General features: G+C 42.1%; 2 protein-coding genes across 4 annotated transcripts in view; one reads left to right on the top strand and one right to left on the bottom strand.

The window, feature by feature from the left end:
* gareml (GRB2 associated, regulator of MAPK1-like) overlaps positions 1–8,157 on the top strand; it is a 28,658-nt gene extending 20,501 nt beyond the window's left edge. For all 3 annotated transcript variants that reach the window (XM_053231639.1, XM_026917756.3, XM_053231640.1), the window contains 3 exons: positions 1,178–2,287; positions 4,149–4,315; positions 5,175–8,157. In XM_053231639.1, the coding sequence (XP_053087614.1) occupies positions 1,178–2,287; positions 4,149–4,315; positions 5,175–5,904 (2,007 nt within the window). In that variant the 3' untranslated portion in view covers positions 5,905–8,157. The remainder of the gene's footprint in view (positions 1–1,177; positions 2,288–4,148; positions 4,316–5,174) is intronic.
* A 328-nt stretch (positions 8,158–8,485) lies between these two features.
* hadhaa (hydroxyacyl-CoA dehydrogenase trifunctional multienzyme complex subunit alpha a) overlaps positions 8,486–18,142 on the bottom strand; it is a 16,363-nt gene continuing 6,706 nt past the window's right edge. Inside the window, exons 7-20 of the mRNA XM_034301948.2 lie at positions 17,171–17,273; positions 16,923–17,045; positions 16,601–16,719; positions 15,776–15,832; positions 14,694–14,803; positions 14,464–14,598; positions 13,291–13,462; positions 13,003–13,089; positions 12,255–12,395; positions 11,957–12,025; positions 11,625–11,820; positions 11,387–11,501; positions 10,338–10,483; positions 8,486–10,143 (exon numbers count right to left, since the gene is read on the bottom strand). Of these exons, the coding sequence (XP_034157839.1) occupies positions 9,998–10,143; positions 10,338–10,483; positions 11,387–11,501; positions 11,625–11,820; positions 11,957–12,025; positions 12,255–12,395; positions 13,003–13,089; positions 13,291–13,462; positions 14,464–14,598; positions 14,694–14,803; positions 15,776–15,832; positions 16,601–16,719; positions 16,923–17,045; positions 17,171–17,273 (1,719 nt within the window). The 3' untranslated portion in view covers positions 8,486–9,997. The remainder of the gene's footprint in view (positions 10,144–10,337; positions 10,484–11,386; positions 11,502–11,624; positions 11,821–11,956; positions 12,026–12,254; positions 12,396–13,002; positions 13,090–13,290; positions 13,463–14,463; positions 14,599–14,693; positions 14,804–15,775; positions 15,833–16,600; positions 16,720–16,922; positions 17,046–17,170; positions 17,274–18,142) is intronic.

Here is an 18,142-nt window from a genome sequence, read left to right as displayed (position 1 = left end):
CTCACACACACAGTGTGTGTGTGTGTGTGTGTGTGTGTCAGGTCATGTTTGTCCTCTTTCCTCTAGTTCAGTCTGGCAGTTTCTCACAGCCTCCTGCACTCCACACTTGATGAATGGGGTTGAGTTTCTTTAAACTCTCCACATGCAGACACATTTCAACCAGCCGTTATTTATTACGACTGTAATTGTGTGTGTGTGTGTGTGTGTGTGTGTGTGTGTGTGTGTTCTGCCTTCCCAGGCCCGTCTCCATGTCTGTGGAATAATGGCCTTGCTGGCCCATTTACTACATTTTCTGTTTACCAGCAATCTAAACTTTATGACCTATAATTAGGTTTTAGATGTATTTTAATTGAGTGTGGCTAAATATACTGCCGAGTCATATCTCTGTTAAGTGCCATGATTAGCCTGGGCACAAAGATTAGTCACTGTTGAAGAGGACAAGACAATTTTTAAGGCAGTAATTCACCCAAAAATGAAATGTACACCTCTTTTTTTTTCTTTACCAAGACAGCCATGATTGTTAGCTTCTTCAGTTTTGCACTTAGCCTCTAGTTTAGCATCATCTAAATCATCACACAGTTTGTGGATTTGTTCAGCTGTTGTGTTATTTAACGCAAAATTACAAAAGGACATCAGAACAGTCATAACTTCATGTGGAAACGTGGAAACTCATTTTCTTTCTCAGAACGCACTTTGGTGTCAGTCTCAGGTAGGGGGCGTGGCTTAAAGTTTAAAGGATGATAAAATAGTTCACATTGAATTTGTATGTATTTAGCTGTATTCTGCTATTTAAAGCAGACTTTTGAGGTGAGTGTGTGATTAGATCTATTCCAAAAAAAAAAAAATGAATTAATGTTGATGCAGAATTGAGTAGGAGTGTGTGTGTACTTTTGATAGATTGATTAATCCAGTGATGATCCAATCAGTTATGTGTGTAATCACCTGCTAAACAGCTCATCACATCTAAATCACATCGTTTCATATCATCAAATGATAATAAATGTGTTTAATTTAACTGTAAGTATTATTATGTAGTATTTCAGTTACACGGCTCACTATATACACATTCAGTTATATCTTTTTTTCTTTACCTTGCTCTGTATCGTTTTTTTTAATCAATGATCTCTCTCTCTCTCTCTCTCTCTCTCTCTCTCTCTCTCTCTCTGTTTCCCCGTAGGTGGTGTCGGGTGAGTTCAGTGAGGACAGCGAGGTGTATAACTTTTCCCTGCAGGCGGGAGATGAGCTGACTCCGATGGGCCGGGCCGAGCTGCTCTGTGTCCAATCTGCTCGTGAGAAATCACGCCTGGCCGCGTTGTTGCGACGGCTGGGCAGAGTGGGCGGGGCCTCAGGACGTCCTGCCCGCACCAAGCTGCCCTGTCTGATCTGCCTGAACCAGCGGACGCGGGAGAGCGTGCGGCTGCCCCTGCAGTGCCGGGGCCGTTTCTGCACACGCTCGCCGCTGGAGCTGCGCATGCAGGCAGGCGAGCACACACTGCGCACCATCATCGAACGTGTGCGGCTGCCTGTCAATGTGGCTGTACCACCACATCCACCACCTCCACCTCGCAGCCGCTATGACCAGCACACCATCCGCCAGGGCCAGCGCTACAAGCTGCTCGCCATCGTCAGCCGGACCGTGGTGCTCTGCTGTGTCCTGCGCAAACAGGAAGTGACGCCTTCTCACTTCCTGTTGCTTAACGACATGCCGCGCTTCACGCTGCCTGATGGCTTGTTGCGTGATGATCCTGTCTACCAGCGGGCGGTGCTGCTGAGCGCGCTCCGTTGCCAGGAGACCTTTGACCCGGATGATTATTCCCGAGCTGTACGGGAGGTGAAGGTGGACCTGACTGAGGAGTGTGTGAGCCCGCGCAGGATACGAGTGTATCCTGTATTCTCGCCACAGAGACTCTCGCTTTGCGTGTATGGGGGCGGAGCCATCACACCGACACCCACGCCAGGCTGCAGGGACTCGCTGGGAGACACACAAACTCCCCCTGGAGGTGAGGGAGAGAGGGAAGAGGTGGGTGAAGGGGAAGAGCGAGAGTACGTCACCCCTGATTGGCCCACAGAGACACAGGAAATTCCTTACGAAGAGCTTTGGACCAATCAGAGTGGAGGAAGCTATGCAGAGGTTCCTGAAAGCACAGTGAAGGCTGAGCACAACCTCATATCCTTCCATTCCACCTCCTCATTGGATGGTACAGTAGGCTCCACCCACGTTGCTATGGTGCAGATGGAAGCAGGACGAGTACCGACTCCACCCCCTGTTCCGCCCAAATCAGAAGCTGTGAGTAGACTCATCATTCTCTTTCTCTTCCTTATGAAGGAGGCATGGACTTTGGGGCATCAGTCACATTAAAGGAGGTGTGGCCTCTGTGTGTCAGTCCCAGTCTAGGAGGCGTGGCCTATGTGCGACTCCTTAAAACACTCCTTTTTTTCAAAATCATAGACTACTGAATGACACAGCCCTAAATCGCATTATTTTTAAATTGTTGGCTGCGTTAAATGTGTGTAATACCACTGTCACAGTCTTGTAAGGACGTTCTTACCCGATCCTTACCGGTTTCTTATGTAAATCTTTGAATCATACCACCAAAAAGGTCCGTGTAACCGATTTCCATTTGTTACATTACAGTGATTGACATTATGTGATGATTTAAAGCTGCAGTGCCACTCGTCATCCGCGGCACCGATGATGGAGTCGTTCAGGAAGATTCGGGGGTTTATTCCTTAATCAATAGCTCTCCTTATACAAGATTTAAGATGTGTTTATGACGGTGCCGCCTCTCTCTCCTTCCTATACCTTTATGTCCTTTTCTCATCCTCTCTCTCTCTCTCTCTCTCTGTCTGATCTTTTATCTAAAGAGTCATTATGGATACCAGCAGCTCACTTGAACACAGGTCAAGACTCCTGGGACACACACACACACACACTGGGTCATGTATGTTCTGCTACAGTACTTCAAGATCTCTAAAGAGTCGTAAAGCTGCACAGTTCTGGACTAAGGACTAAATAATTGATACAGCTTTTACAGGCCTAGTAATGGCCACACATTTACGGGAAGCGAGCATGAACACACAAACACACACACACACACACACACACACACAAATAAACATCGCTATTGAAACTTTACTGTATCATCAGCTCTATAGAAGCGATTACAGCTCTGACAACTGGAATTATGGCCTTTCTGTGCCCTGTCTCACTTTCTCTCTCTCTCTCTGTCCGTCTCATTTTCTCTCTCTCTCGCTCTACTTTCTCTTCTCTCACTTGCTCCCTTGCTCCCACGCAAATTTTCTGCTCTGGCCCTGTAATTTAGTTAACCAAAACACACACATGCAAGCACACACACACACACACACACACACACACACATACACACACACACACACACTCCCTGGTGGATCTGGACAGGAAGGCAGCTTTCTCAGAAGGCTGAGGAGGAAATGCAGACAGATATTATTTAGATTAGCAGACGTCACAGGACACAGGACTGATCCATGTGAGCCAAACCTCACAACACACACACACACACACAGGTACTGGCACATTACATATGTTTGCTATTGTTTTGCTACGTGAAAATTCCCAAGAGCCTCGGAATAAAAGGAAAAAGGAAATTACACAGGCTCATGTGTTATGAGGTGTTTAATACCAGGTACTGTAGAACCAGACAAGAACCGGGTTGAGGAAAAGAAGTGATCCAACCTGGGAGACACTGTTCCCTGCACTGAGAGTATTTCAGCATCATCTGTAAATAACCATCTGTTATTCATTTCTTTAGTGAGTTATGAAAATGAGTTACCAAGAGGATGAGACAGCAATGCCACACACACACACACACACACACACACACACCACTTTGTCTGACTGTGTAAAGGTTACGTTCAAGAAGTGACATTTACTCACAAGCTTGAACTGTTTGTACAATATTGAATCACATTGTATAAAATTGTATAGAAACAACTAAACCGTGTTCTGTTAAATATAAAGAACAAGATACTCATTGTATCGTCTCAAAAAGAGAGAAGAAAGGACAGGGGTGACTGTTTGAACAGTTCAGTTGAATGCATCTCATTGAAAGTACAAGTTGACAAATGTCCTTGAACTTACTTAGCAAACTAATCTCCCCTTTTCCTGCTAGGTGAAGGAGGAGTGTCGGTTTTTGAATGCTCCTCCGGTTCCACCCCGCTGTGCTAATGTTGGAGGCCCCACCCCTAGTCCTCCAGTTCCACCGCGTTTCCCTAAAGCTCCAGCTACAAGCACACGCAGTCCAAATGTGTCCTTTTACTCCTCAGGCCTGCAGGAGAGGTAAATATTCACGTACACAATAAAAAATGGTGCATACAGTCATGCAGTATGTTTTGTGTACATATACTGGTTTTACAAAATCTGAAAAGATTCTGGAGACAACAGCTGGGAATAACCTGGCCTGTCCTGTGTTTCTTCCCCCATCCTGTGTTTCTTCCACTCATGAACACCTGAATCCTGCCTGGTCTCATTCCCCATCTCATTCTCTAGTCCAAATCTCCAAATCATCCTGTAGTACAACTCCCAGCTAAACCCCTAGGTGATCCGCTAGCATACTCCCTAGTCCTACTTCAGCTCATCCCCAAGCTGATCCTCTAGTCTATCCCCAGCTCATCCTCTAGTCCATCCCCCAACTCATCCTCTAGTCCATCCCTCAGCTGAACCCCTAGCCCATACCCCAGCTTAACCCCTAGGCCATCCCCTATCTCATCCCCTAGATCATCCCTCAGCACATCTCCAGTTCAACCCCCATCTCATCCTCTAATCCATCCCCAGGCTCAACCTTTAGCTCACCCCCAGCTCATACTCTAGTCTAGTCTAGTCTAGTCTAATCTCCCAGCTCTTCCCCCAGACCATCCTCCAGTTCATTATCTATTCCTTACACTCTCCAAACTCCTAGTCTATCTTCTATCCTATCATATAATCCATCCCCTAGTCCACCCTCTAGACCTTCTCCTGGTCCATTCCATAGCAAATTCCCTGGTCTGTCCCTTAGTCTGTCCTCTAGTCTACTGGTCCGTCCCAAAGTTTAGCCACTGGTCTATCCCATCATTCATCACCTAAAAGATATATCATCAATGTTATACACACACCATTCATATAGTACAGTGTTTAATTTTCTATCTCTCTCACCCCCCAGCTCTGCTCCTCGTAGTGGCAGCAGTTCTCCCTCTCCAGACTCCTACTCTCTCTACTGTTACCCCTGCACATGGGCTGACTGTGTGACCTCTGACTCCTCTGCATCACCCGACCCTAACCAGCCCGCGCAGGCCTGCTGGTCACACCCCCGAAGTGGCGGAGTTTTTACTTCCAACATTCTAAACACACCCCTCCTTAGCACAGACTCTGCCCACAAAAACTACTCCACTTGTCCCCGACCACGGCCAGCTGCACAGAACCGCTTTGCCCCATTTGGTGCCCTGAACCCTTTTGCCAATCCAGGACACGCCTCTTCTGATTGGCTTGCCACGGGCCGGAAATCCCCCAATCTGATGCCTGACCTCACTAGTGCCACCCCTCAGGAGTCTCAAGCCAATCAGGAAACAAGTCCAGTTCCTCCACCCAGACCATTAAAAAGCTTAGAGGAGGAAACATCTGTGTCTTCCATGGTGAGGGGTGCAGAAGGTGGAGCTGGGTTATCATGGCGACCCCCAGCGGACCTGTGCTGGCTCTCGGTGGAGGAGGTGTCATCCTGCCTACGTTTCATCGGGCTGTCGGACGATGTGATTGGCCTGTTCAGCCGAGAGAGGATTGACGGGTCAATATTCACCCAGCTCACGGAAGAAATCCTGTCTGAAGACTTCAGCCTTACCAAACTGCAGGTCAAAAAGATCATGCAGTTCATCAAGGGCTGGAGACCCAAGATATGAGCCTTTACACGCACCCACACACACACACACACACACACACACACACGTACCCACACATACTGTGAAGAGTAAACCCATATGCATGATGGTAAATAAAAAAAAAATAAAGGTGCGTTTCCACAGAGGTTCCTGAAACTTTTGAGGAGTTAATGAGTCACTGAACAGTTCCTAGATGAGTCTTTGTTTTACAAAACACTGCAGGAACTATGGTTTTTATGTAAAAGAACAGCAGTAGAGCAAACTCTGCCATAACATTGACTGGTCTGTAAAAAGTACCTTCTATGGAGCAGAAACTAAAAAGTTTCCAAAAAGTATGGCCCAGGAACTAAAATTGGGAAGTGGAAACTAAAGATCCTGGGTTCCTGAAAAGGTTTCTGCATGCTAAACAAAAAAGTTTATGCACTTGAAATAGTTCATGTGTTCCTGAAAAAGGTACCGCTCCATGGAAACACTAAAGTCTCTTAGTTGAAAAGGTACCTGAGTTCCTGAAAAGGTTTATTGTGGTAGAAACCTGCTTAAAATCCAGGGTCCCTGAACAAGTTCCTGGGTTTCCTGAAAGGTTCCTCTGGTGGAAACAAGTCAGGCAGTAGTTTCTGCATAGTTGTCTGCTCTACCTACTGTAGAGCAGAAGCTAAAAAAGTTCCAGGAACTATGGCCCAGGATCTAAAATCGGCAAGAGGAAATAGGGAAAACATGCCTACAGTTCTTGAGTATCTAAAAAGTTTCTAAAACTAAGGTACCTCTCTATGGAAACATGGGTAAGGTTCCTGAGTTGAAAAGGTTCCTCAGGTTCTTGAAAATGTTCTTGTGGTGGAAACAAGTTTAAAGTGACATAGTTCCTGAGAAAAGGTTCCAAGGTTCCTGAACAGGTTCCTCTGGTGTTTAGGTCTGTAAAAGAGGATGTACTGTGGGACATGTTTCTGCAAAGGTTCCTCTGGTGGAAACGTGCCTATCAGGCAGTAGTAGCATACTACTACTCCTAATACAGTAACTATATGTGTGTGTGTGTGTGTGTGTGTGTGTGTGTGTGTGTGTGCGCGTTGAAGTGAAGAGATGCACGTGTTCATGTAACACTCGTGCTGATTTATTTTGTGGTGTTGGATCGCTTAAAGCTCAGCTGCTGAACAGCATCAAACTACTGAACAGTATCAGTGTGTGTGTGTGTGTGTGTGTGTGTGTGTGTGTGAGTCAGAGTTAGTATAAACCTGTGTGTGCGTGTGCGCGCGTGTGTGGTACATGAGTGTTTTGTTTCAAAAGGAAAGATTTTATATATTTAAATGCCACTCAGTCAGTACTTAGCTTCTTTAGGGATCGTCTCTAAACTCCACTCCTGCAAAGACGTTGTTTCTGGGGACCATCTCAAAACTACACCTCTTTCAAAAAAAACAAACGATCCAATAGGGACTAATGTTGAACACTACTTGAGATTGTCTGGTTTATAATTTGTTAGTGATTATTTTTGTCTTTTACATTGTCGGTCACAGAGGTTATAACACCACACTGCTCAGACTGAGGTGCCTTTAGAGGAGCGATAATGGAACAAAGGATAATTCTGCTATATTTTAAGGAATCTTTTTTTCTTTTTTTTTTCTTTTTTTTTTTTTTAACCCGAAATGTGACAACTCTGTATGTCTTTCCACTGTCTTTGATGCATCTGTGTCTTGATTCTGTTGCTCTTGTGTGTGTAGACTGTAGGTACGTTGGTGTATGAAGGGTTGATGATCGTCACTGCCTCTCTGAACAGGAAGTGAGGATCCATAGCAGCCCTGAGTATTATAAGGCCCTGAGTATTGAATCTGAGTTTACTAACACACACATGTTGCTGTTTTAGTGGAGTTACTGCTGCATCACGAACTGACCTCGACTTCAACTGATTATTGATTGATTATTGATTAAAGTCACCCAAGTCATAGAGCACCATGTTACCGCTGTGATTTATTCTTAAAGATTCTTAAAGGTAATTATCACTGTCTATTACACTCGTGAGGACGTTCCCCTGACATTATGCGACATTATCAGTTAACGCTATGCTACACCTAAATCTAACCCTAACCTTAACCTCAGTAACCAAAAGGAAACATTTTGTCAGCCAAACAGCCCCTCAAGGTCAAATATTTCAGATATTTCTATCCGTGTGAGGACATTTTGTCCCCACCAAGATATAAATCCATACACAAACACACACCAACAGAAAATCATAGCCTTACGGCTTGCTAAGCTTTAGATAAAGGTGGAAAAAAAAGAAGAGTTTGAAGTCAAGCACACATACTTACACACTGTAATTAGGTGACAGTAATTAAATGCTTACTAAACACCGCTTTTTGTGTTTGAAAGTGATGTGTGTGTGTGTGTGTGTGAGTGAAGAGTAGATGTGTAATGAGAGGGTTTCAGCAGCGAATGTTGCAGAGTGTATGTTTTGCAGCTCAACACACTCATACTTTTGGATTAGTTAAAAGAAACGAAGGTGGATGGACGTCTTATAACACCACAATCGCTAAATAATCTCTACAAAATGGTGTCATGTTTCTGATATTAGTGAATGTGTGTGTATTCCCTTTTGCTCCATATTCCCACAGAAAAGTAAAATCCACTTTGGGTTTATTTGCAGGAAAATTTGTCTGGAAAATAAACACGGCCTGGGAAAATACTGACGGATCCAAATATTAGCTCACTGAATTAGAATAATTCACAAAATCATGAGTACAAACAATATAGAAAACTGACAACAAAACCTGAAAACAGACTGAATTATTTAGTTGTAATTATTTAATCAGAAGTGCAAACAAAAAAAATCACTCGAAATCGTTCCTGAGTGAAAACATTATTTTAAAAAAGTGTTTAATTGGTTAATAATAATAAAAAAAACCTAAACCCTTTCCCAATATGATTAATTTCCTGTGCAGAATTTGTCACTTCCTGCCTGGCTACTGGATAATATGATGTTGACGTTGGATGACGTTGGACAGTTGTGCTGCAAATTTTATACTGTGTTAATCCACTCACAATCATGTAGCTGTTATTTTGAAGTGGGTTTTAGTGAAATTAGACCTGGTGAACACACTTTCTTTCTAATTTAGTCCTTCCTGCTAGCTCGTCTTCTGTTAGCTAGAAAATTAAAGAATTCTAGCTAATGGGAGTCTAGTTAATATTTTCAAGAGAAAAAATACTGACTCCATGTCTTACCTATTTACCAATAAACACTGCATCTCGTGACTAATTTCTGGAGTAGCGTTGCTGTTTTGCCAACTCATGATTTAAAGCAACTAGCTAGCTAGTTAAACTAGCTAGTTAACTTAGTTCCAGGTTAGCTGCTAGCTATAAAACATGACTTCGCTTGTACATTCACGCCTCCCTTTTTCTGGTGAATTAACTGTGGCTCTTAGCAAACCACTCCCACTTCCAATTAGGACACGCCCACTTTTGCTGTCAAAACAAATGAGAGATAAATTAACAGCAAACACTTGAGAAAGGCCTGATTTTCCCCATCTAGGCTCCTGCATACAAATGCTAACTCAGAGAAAACAATGATTTTTAATCCAAAAAAACCCAAAAAAAACAAGGATTTCCTAAGAAAAAAAGGTTTAGCAAGAAGTGAGCAACGTTAAATACACTACCAGCCCCAATTCCAGAGTGTAAGGTGCATTTTTGCTTCTTTGCAGGTACAGATATGCTACAAATTTGTGTTTTGCATAATTTTTAGACCACACAAACATTAAAAATGATTTTATGAATTATGTAGTGAATTGACAGTTCAATAATTCTCATGTATGAAAAAAAAAAACAAAACATCGCTATGTGCAAGTGGAGGCAGGAATCAATTCCTATGTACACTAGTCTCAGCAGAACTGAAACGGAACTGAAAGTTGTGAAAAACGGCACTTAAAATGATCATTATGCAGCAGTTCATATGACCGAAAAAAACGTCTGGTTCGTTAAGGCAATTCATGCGAAGTAGTTATGCACTCCAGATTATATGTTACAGTACATATGGACGTGACTTAGGCACAGGGATAAAGCTCCTCCTCAGGACGAAGCTCGAGGTTGAAAGGCTGCAAGGCGGTTACACGGGTTATAACCTTTCGAGCTCTGAGGTTCACTTGTGGAACTTCTTGCTGGGATCCTTGGCGTGATCGAGCAGGAGCTGGCAGGGGGTGAACTGGTTTCCGTACGCCTCTTCGTAACGTCTCATCTTCTGAACAAGTTTATCAGCTCCGAAAGAGTCCGCAAAACGGAAGGGACCTGGAGAACACATGCACAGCATGGGGGTGTGTGTGTGTGTGTGTATATATAGAGCTAATTACAAATTCTTACAAAGCAAACTATCTTCTACATGACCCAGAGTTAGCATTAATTCAATATGGATATAATGTATATACTCTGTGTATATGTGTGTGTGTTTGTGTGTGTGTGTGTGTGTGTGTGTGTGTGTTTACCTCCTAGACAGGGAGGGAAGCCCAGTCCGAACACAGCTCCGATGTCTCCCTGTACCGGATCGGGCAGAATTCCCTCCTGGAGACACAGGACAGCCTCGTTCACGAATCGGGACACGAGCCGATACTGTACGTCCTCATCTCCAGACCTACACACACACACACACACACACACACACACACACACACACACACACACACGTGCACGCACACACACGTGCACGCACACAAAGAGAGCATTGTTCTGTGAGTATTAGGCTCGAACCGTAACATAATTTCAGAAAAACAATTATCATTTGTGGAATCAGGGCAATATATATATTATAATTATGGAAACCTAATTACAACATGTCATGGCACAACATCAAGCCAAGAAGGTTCTGGAAAGTCAAAGACCTTCATAGTCTTCAGTAACGTGTGAGTGACATTAATGTAATAAATTTACTTATACCACAGTGCTGTTGCATTGTGGATTCTGATTGGTCAGGAGGGGTTGATTAATCTTCTATAACAGCAGCCCTGACAGTAGTGCAGCTGCAAATCACAGGTTCCTATTAATGCGCTCGTTCTAATACGTTATAGTTTCTATAGTAACGACGCTATAATTCCTGTTTCACAATGTCCACGACATGAAATGTAACTATAAATGGACAAAAAGTATGACATGTTCTTTATTAATGAACTAATAATTGTAATTGTAAAACACTTAAGCACTTTAGGACATGCTGGTATTGAAAAATAATGAACTTCTGAGCGGTAACAGTAACTCTGCTTCATCACACCCCCCTCGTGGTTGATTATTTTCCTCTAACAGCATGACACAGTGTGGTTTATTCCTTACATATAAAACTGAAATGTCATGGCAACAATTATTTCAAATACCTGCTACCCAGACTGTACTGAGGTGTGTGTTAAGGTATGTGTGTTGAGGTGTGAGGTGTGTGTTGAGGTGTGTGTTGAGGTGTGTGTTGAGGTGTGTGTGGAGGTGTGTGTTGAGGTGTGTGTGGAGGTGTGTGTTGAGGTGTGTGTTGAGGTGTGTGTGCAGCTCTTACACAGCAGGGGGCGCCACCAGTTTAAACTTCTGCAGAATCTCTTCAGTTCCAGAGTTCAGCTGCTTATCCTTCGATTTGGCTCCGTACACATAACAGCCCTTACCCGCCTTACGCCCTGGACACACACACACACACACACACACACACACACACACACACACGCGCACACACACACGCATTATTAAACCAGATTTTCTATTATTAGTTTAGTTCTTGTCGTTTTGCGATGCTCTCGTACCCTTGAAGCCATTCTGCACCATGCTCTTCAGCACCTCCACGTTCCCGCCCCCGAACCGCGAACCGAACGCCTTCCCAAGATCCTCTGCCACGTGAGCTGCCACGTCGACGCCGACCTCGTCCAACAGAGTTGCCACGCCGACGGGAAATCCAAAACCTGTCGTCAAGGTATCGAGCTTCTTAGGCCCCACCCCTTCCTGTGGCACAACCGTTGGGAAAAGGCCGGGGTTTAAGTGGTTCACAGTGTAAGATTCTGGACGATGATATTAATTCCGTTTATTCATTCATTCATTCACTTAGGAAATAATCTCACTGAGACTGACGCTAACAAACCTGCAGCACTCTGATCGCCTCTGCGAGGGTCGGAGCCAGGCAGCGAGTTGTGTAGAATCCCGGCCCATCCTGGAGAGAGAGAGAGAGAGAGAGAGAGAGAGAGAGAGAGAGAGAGAGAAAGAGAGAAGCATTCTTTACATACACTCACAAAAATGTAGCTTTAGACTGTACGCTGTGTTTTAGGAAGTTCATCCATGTGATGACGTAGTGAATCACACACACACACGTACACAAACACACTCACGTACACAAACACACTCACGTACACACACACACACCCCTACACAAACACACTCACCCCCACCACGATGATGACTTTGCCCTGCTTGAGGCCGAGAGCTACAGCCGACGCTGTCGTATCTTTAGAAGTTTTATCAGTGGTGATGATCTCCAACAACTGCATCTTATCAACTGGAGAGAAATAGTGCATCCCAATCACCTACACACACACACACACACACACACACACACACACACACACACACACACACACACACAGCCAGAGATTCAGCAATAGATCTGCACTCCTACGACATCAGTTTGAATTATAGTTTAATTAAAATTCACGTCCTTAAAAGCATTTCTATAAATACACAAAGAAAGAAAAACTTGCAGAGATTTAAGTTCTAATTAAATAAATCTAATAAATTATTTCACAACATAAAAAAAATAATCAACCCCGTCCAACCGATCACTGTGGTATAATATTTTAAATATATATAGAATTTTTTTTTTAAAAAGTATTTTATATCAATAATACACTTAGTCATTTGTAAGGAATGTAAAAACCTACAAAATTCACATTTTTTTTTTAAAACTATTTTTTACTTTTCTATTAATTTAATACTATTTTCCTTATTGTACTTTTATTTTATTTTATTTTTAACACACTTTTATTACAGATTTATTTATATTTTAGATTATTATTTCAGTGCTGTTAATTATTGCTTGATTATTATCTGCCTATTTTATTATTTTAAATTTGACTGCTGTTTTTTTTGTTTATTATTATTTCTTATTCATTTTTTTTTAAACTTTACACTCACCTTCTCAGGTCTGGTGCTGACGGCGGCGATGTCTCTGATGGGCAACGCTGATGTGTTGGAGGCAAAGATGCAGTGCGGCGGGGTCACCTGCACACACACACACACACACACACACACACACACACACACACACACAGGATCTATTATTCCTGTCTGTATCATTGTTTGCAAGAACGAATTAAATCCTGCTTAACCCAATTAACAAGAAGAAAACAGCGTGTGTGTGTGTATAAGCAGTGTGTGTATAAACACTGTGTGTATGAACAGTGTGTGTTTAGAAACACTTACTGCTTCCACCTCCTTCAGCACTCTGTGTTTGATGGCCAGATCCTCGAACACGGCCTCGATCACCATGTCAGCCTTGTTAAAGCCGCTGTAGTCCAGCTGCGGAGTCAGGACCGACAGAGTCGCATCTCTCTCAAACGACGTTATGCTCTTCTTCTTCACTTTATCGTTCAGTCTGAGAGAGAGAGAGAGAGAGAGAGAGACTCAATTCAGGTAAAACTGCAGTGAGAGAATTTAGATACTAGAACATGTTCACAGATATTCCTCAAACGTGAGATAGTCCTTGCTGCAGAGCCAAAAGTCCAGGGGGGTGGAGTCAGACCTGATCAAGCTCCTCCTCCTACCTGAGTGGACTTGAACCAAAGGTCCAGGAGGTGGAGCTGAACCTGATGCAATGTCTCCTATACACACTTATCAACAACACACTTATAAACCTGATCAAACACGGTGAAGTTGTCTCCGCCCCCTAAACTTTTGTTTTGACTCCACCCAGGTAGGAGGAGCTGGATCAGGTGTGACTCCACCGCCTGAACATTCGGATCATCTCTGCCCAGGTAGGAGGAGCTAGATTAGATCTGATAGCTTATTAGATCACGATATTCTTTGAAAACATTACCCGAGTCGTATTTTCTAGTTTTAAAAAGATATAATAGTAAGGAAGATAAAAAGATAATAAACGTAAGGAAGAAGGTGTATTAGAAAAAAAAAAAAACCCGCTTCAATAAAAGGACAAAGTCAAAATCTAACCAGTGTGCCGCTTTCATTTACACAAAAATGACATTTTGGCATTTTTCACAATAATAATATTGATTTACTGATTATTAGCATGTAACCAGAGATATTTCTGTTGCTTAAGAGAGAATTATACATAGCTAACACATCTGAGTGTGGAACCTGAGTCACAAAAAGTAACAAAAATATAGAAGAAAAATAGAGGTAATGGAGATAGTAAAAGTGACTCACTGCCCCCTGGTGGCTGCACCATGTTATTACAGCTCTTTCTGTCATACAGTATAGTATACAGTACACACACACACACACACACACACACACACACACACACACACACACACACACACACACACACACACACAGAGAGCTGTCTGTCTCCCTCTGGTGGACGAAAGCACACACTGCAGGTTGTGTTTAATATGAGACAGTGTGTCATGTCCTCACCCCTTGTAGACCTGCTGTTGTCCTCTGGCCAGTCCCTCCAGCGTCGTGTCCTTCAGGAGGGTGGCCACGCCTTTATCCACAGTTACCTGGGCGATACCCGCCCCCATAAGCCCCGCCCCCAGGATCGCCAAGGTCCTGATCGATCACAAACACACATTTACAGCAATCCATCCCGGCTGAGTAAAACATCACACCAGCTGATCTATCAGCGTTCGACGCTCTGCACTCACTTCACTTCTCTCTCTGGTTTACCGAAATTATTCTTCTTACAGGCCACCTGACCCTGGTACAGACCAATCAGAGCGCTCGATTCCGACGTCATCGCCAGCTTGCCAAAGTTCTACATGAAGAAAATGAGATAAAGAACAAACTGGGATTTATTCTGCCTAAAGGTACAGACGTATAAGACACGCAAACATAACATTCTGCTTAAAGAAGTAAAAATCTATTTATATGTCGATTTCCTGGACAATCGCATTAATGCACCGGGAATTATTATTATTATTACGGAATGTTTATTAAAGATTATTTAGTTGTGTTTGGTGATTTCTGCTCACCATAACATCTGTGCTATTAAAATAAGCATTAGTCTACTGGAAAAATTAAAACATATACAACACAGGAAAACAGAGATTTTAGAAAATTGTTAAAATACAGGCTATTAGTAAAGATATAAAATATAAGCTATTACAAAAATGTATAAACTATAGGATATTAGAAAATAGATAAAATATAGACTACTGAAAAAACATTAAAATATAGACTATGTATAAAGAATATGTAGAAAATTTTTACCATATTAGAAAAGTTATTAAAATAAAGGCTATTTAAAAAAATGTATAAAATATAAACTATCAGAATATTTATAAAATAAAATTCTCCATTTTATGATAAGATTATTGCATTGTGCTGGAAACAGAGATTAATGTATTAGAAAATTAAATAAACTATTTCAAAACCACCATTTCATAAAATATAGGCTATTAGAAAATTTATAAAATATAAATCTATAGAAAATGTATTAAAATAAAAGCTTTTAGAAAATATATACACTATTAACAAATACTTATATTTCAGTCATACCAATAAAGCATTTTGAATTTAATAAAATTAATAGCTAGCTTGTTAATTACAGTCTAGCTAGCTTATTTTGATTCATGTTAATTTAAAATGCTTCATTATAATGACAGGTTTGAATCTTTAACACACTGAGTTTTATAAAATAAACAATAATATATATATACTGTATAAATAGATAAATAATACATGTTTTATAAGACAAAAATAATGTCCAGAAAATAACGATACTGACCTCTGACTCTTTCTGGTATCCTGCATCTGAACCTTTCTCTATACCCGTCTGCACACACTAACACACACACAGCAAACAAACAAACAAATAAATAAACACACACACACACACCCACACACACACACACACAAACACACAGCTATAGTACTGAGCCGTGATTTTGCGCATTATAATGAATGTAAATTATTTATTTTAATTTATTATTATTTTTTTTAGATATCAGGACAATTGTTTAACTTTCTAACTCACACACTTACACACAGTTTACAAATTTACAGATTTTACTATAAAAAAAAAAACAACAAAATCTCAATACATGTGAATGAATCATGATGGGTTTGACAGAAAATATTAATATAAATTGCTGATTATTTCAAAACACCCATTTTTAGTAAAATAAAGAGAGACGTGTGAGTTAGCCGTGACTCGTTTGCTGCACACAAACCACGTAAATCCATTCTGACTATTTTATTCATTTAAAATAAATCTATTTATTTATAAGTATAAGAACGTACACTGGCAACTTTAGGAAGATTTTTTTTTTAAAAAAGCTGTAGTGTGTGAAACACTTGCTATTGATTATTTATTTTGTATGAAAGATTTTCATCTCAGATTCTTAGATACACGCTTTTCATCAGAACACGATCTAACAGACAATAATAAAGAATAATTTGCCCATGATAACAAATATTATGAGATTGTGTAGTGGTGTGTGTGTAACGCTTGAGTTTCTGACCGTGTGTGTGTGAGAGAGTGTGTGTATGTGTGAGATAGTGTGTGTGAGAGTGTGTGTGTGTGTGTGTGTGTGTGTGTGTGTGTGTGTACCTCTATGATCTTGAGTGGTGCTGGATAAAGGCCTTTGGTTTGTTTCATGACTTTCTTGGTGACCGTGTTGTAGATCTGTTTCCTCACAAAAGCCATTCCCATCACCGAATCCTGCAGCTCTGACACACACACACACACAGACACACACACACACACACACACACACACAGACACACACACACAGACACACACACTGTTATAACACTAACAAACAGGTATATTGCAAAACTGCTAACATCTATGACACCTCACTCTTAAAACAGATTATGTGAGTGAAGGACAGGGTTTAGTGTGTGTGTGTGTGTGTGTGTGTGTGTATTACTCTGCATTAAGCCTTTCTTCTTCTCCACTGTGACCTTCTTATTAGCAAGGCCTTTAGCGACGCCCACAGCCACTTCCTCCAGATAGTCTATAGTCCCTTCCTCTGGGCTCTTCAGTCCTGGACCTACACACACACACACACACACACACACACACACACACACACACACACACACAAAAACATACACATTAAAACAGCACAAACAGTGTGTGAATAAGGGATTGTGTATAAATCGCAGGCTGTGGTACCCAGTGGGTCGATGACTTGGTGGACGAGACCCATCTTCTTGGCCTTGTCTGCTCGGATGTTCCTCCCCGTCAACATCATATCAAACGCAGCAGGAAGTCCCACCTCAAACAGAGACAACGTCAACGTCAGTGTCCAACCTCAGCAGATAAGTACGGAACAAAACACTCCGTGTGGTGCTGTTACAGGAAAATAATCAACGACGGGGTGGTGTGATGAAGCGGAGTCACTGATAACATCCTGACGTTCCAGTAACAGCACGTCCATTAAGTGCTTTATTCCTCTTACACCACAGCTTTTAATTTTCTATTTATTAAAGAACGACTTGCTTTACTTTTTATATACAGCCTATAGGGCACTGCATCACATATTCTCCACTGAAAGGGCACCCTAGAGGGCATTTAATCACGTTTTCCCTCACTTAGCGCCACCCTAGAGGGCATTTAATCACGTTTTCCCTCACTTAGCGCCACCCTAGAGGGCATTTAATCACGTTTTCCCTCAATTAGCGCCACCCTAGAGGGCATTTAATCACGTTTTCCCTCACTTAGCACCACCCTAGAGGGCATTTAATCACGTTTTCCCTCACTTAGCGCCACCCTAGAGGGCATTTAATCACGTTTTCCCTCACTTAGCGCCACCCTAGAGGGCACATAATCACGTTTTCCCTCACTTAGCGCCACCCTAGAGGGCACATAATCACGTTTTCCCTCACTTAGCGCCACCCTAGAGGGCAAATAATCACGTTTTTCCCTCAATTAGCGCCACCCTAGAGGGCATTTTGTCCCATTTTCCCTCACTTAGCGCCACCCTAGAGGGCACTTAATCACGTTTTCCCTCACTTAGCGCCACCCTAGAGGGCATTTTGTCCCATTTTCACTCACTTAGCGCCACCTTAGAGGGCATTTTGTCCCATTTTCCCTCATGTAGCGCTAACCTAAAGGGCATTTCATCATGTTTTCCTCCACATATCT

This window comes from Pangasianodon hypophthalmus, chromosome 30, assembly GCF_027358585.1.
Source record: "Pangasianodon hypophthalmus isolate fPanHyp1 chromosome 30, fPanHyp1.pri, whole genome shotgun sequence".
In the NCBI taxonomy this organism is placed as follows: Eukaryota; Metazoa; Chordata; class Actinopteri; order Siluriformes; family Pangasiidae; genus Pangasianodon; species Pangasianodon hypophthalmus.
The sequence above is the reverse complement of the archived record's forward strand: the minus strand, read 5'-3'. Positions and strand labels throughout refer to the sequence as shown.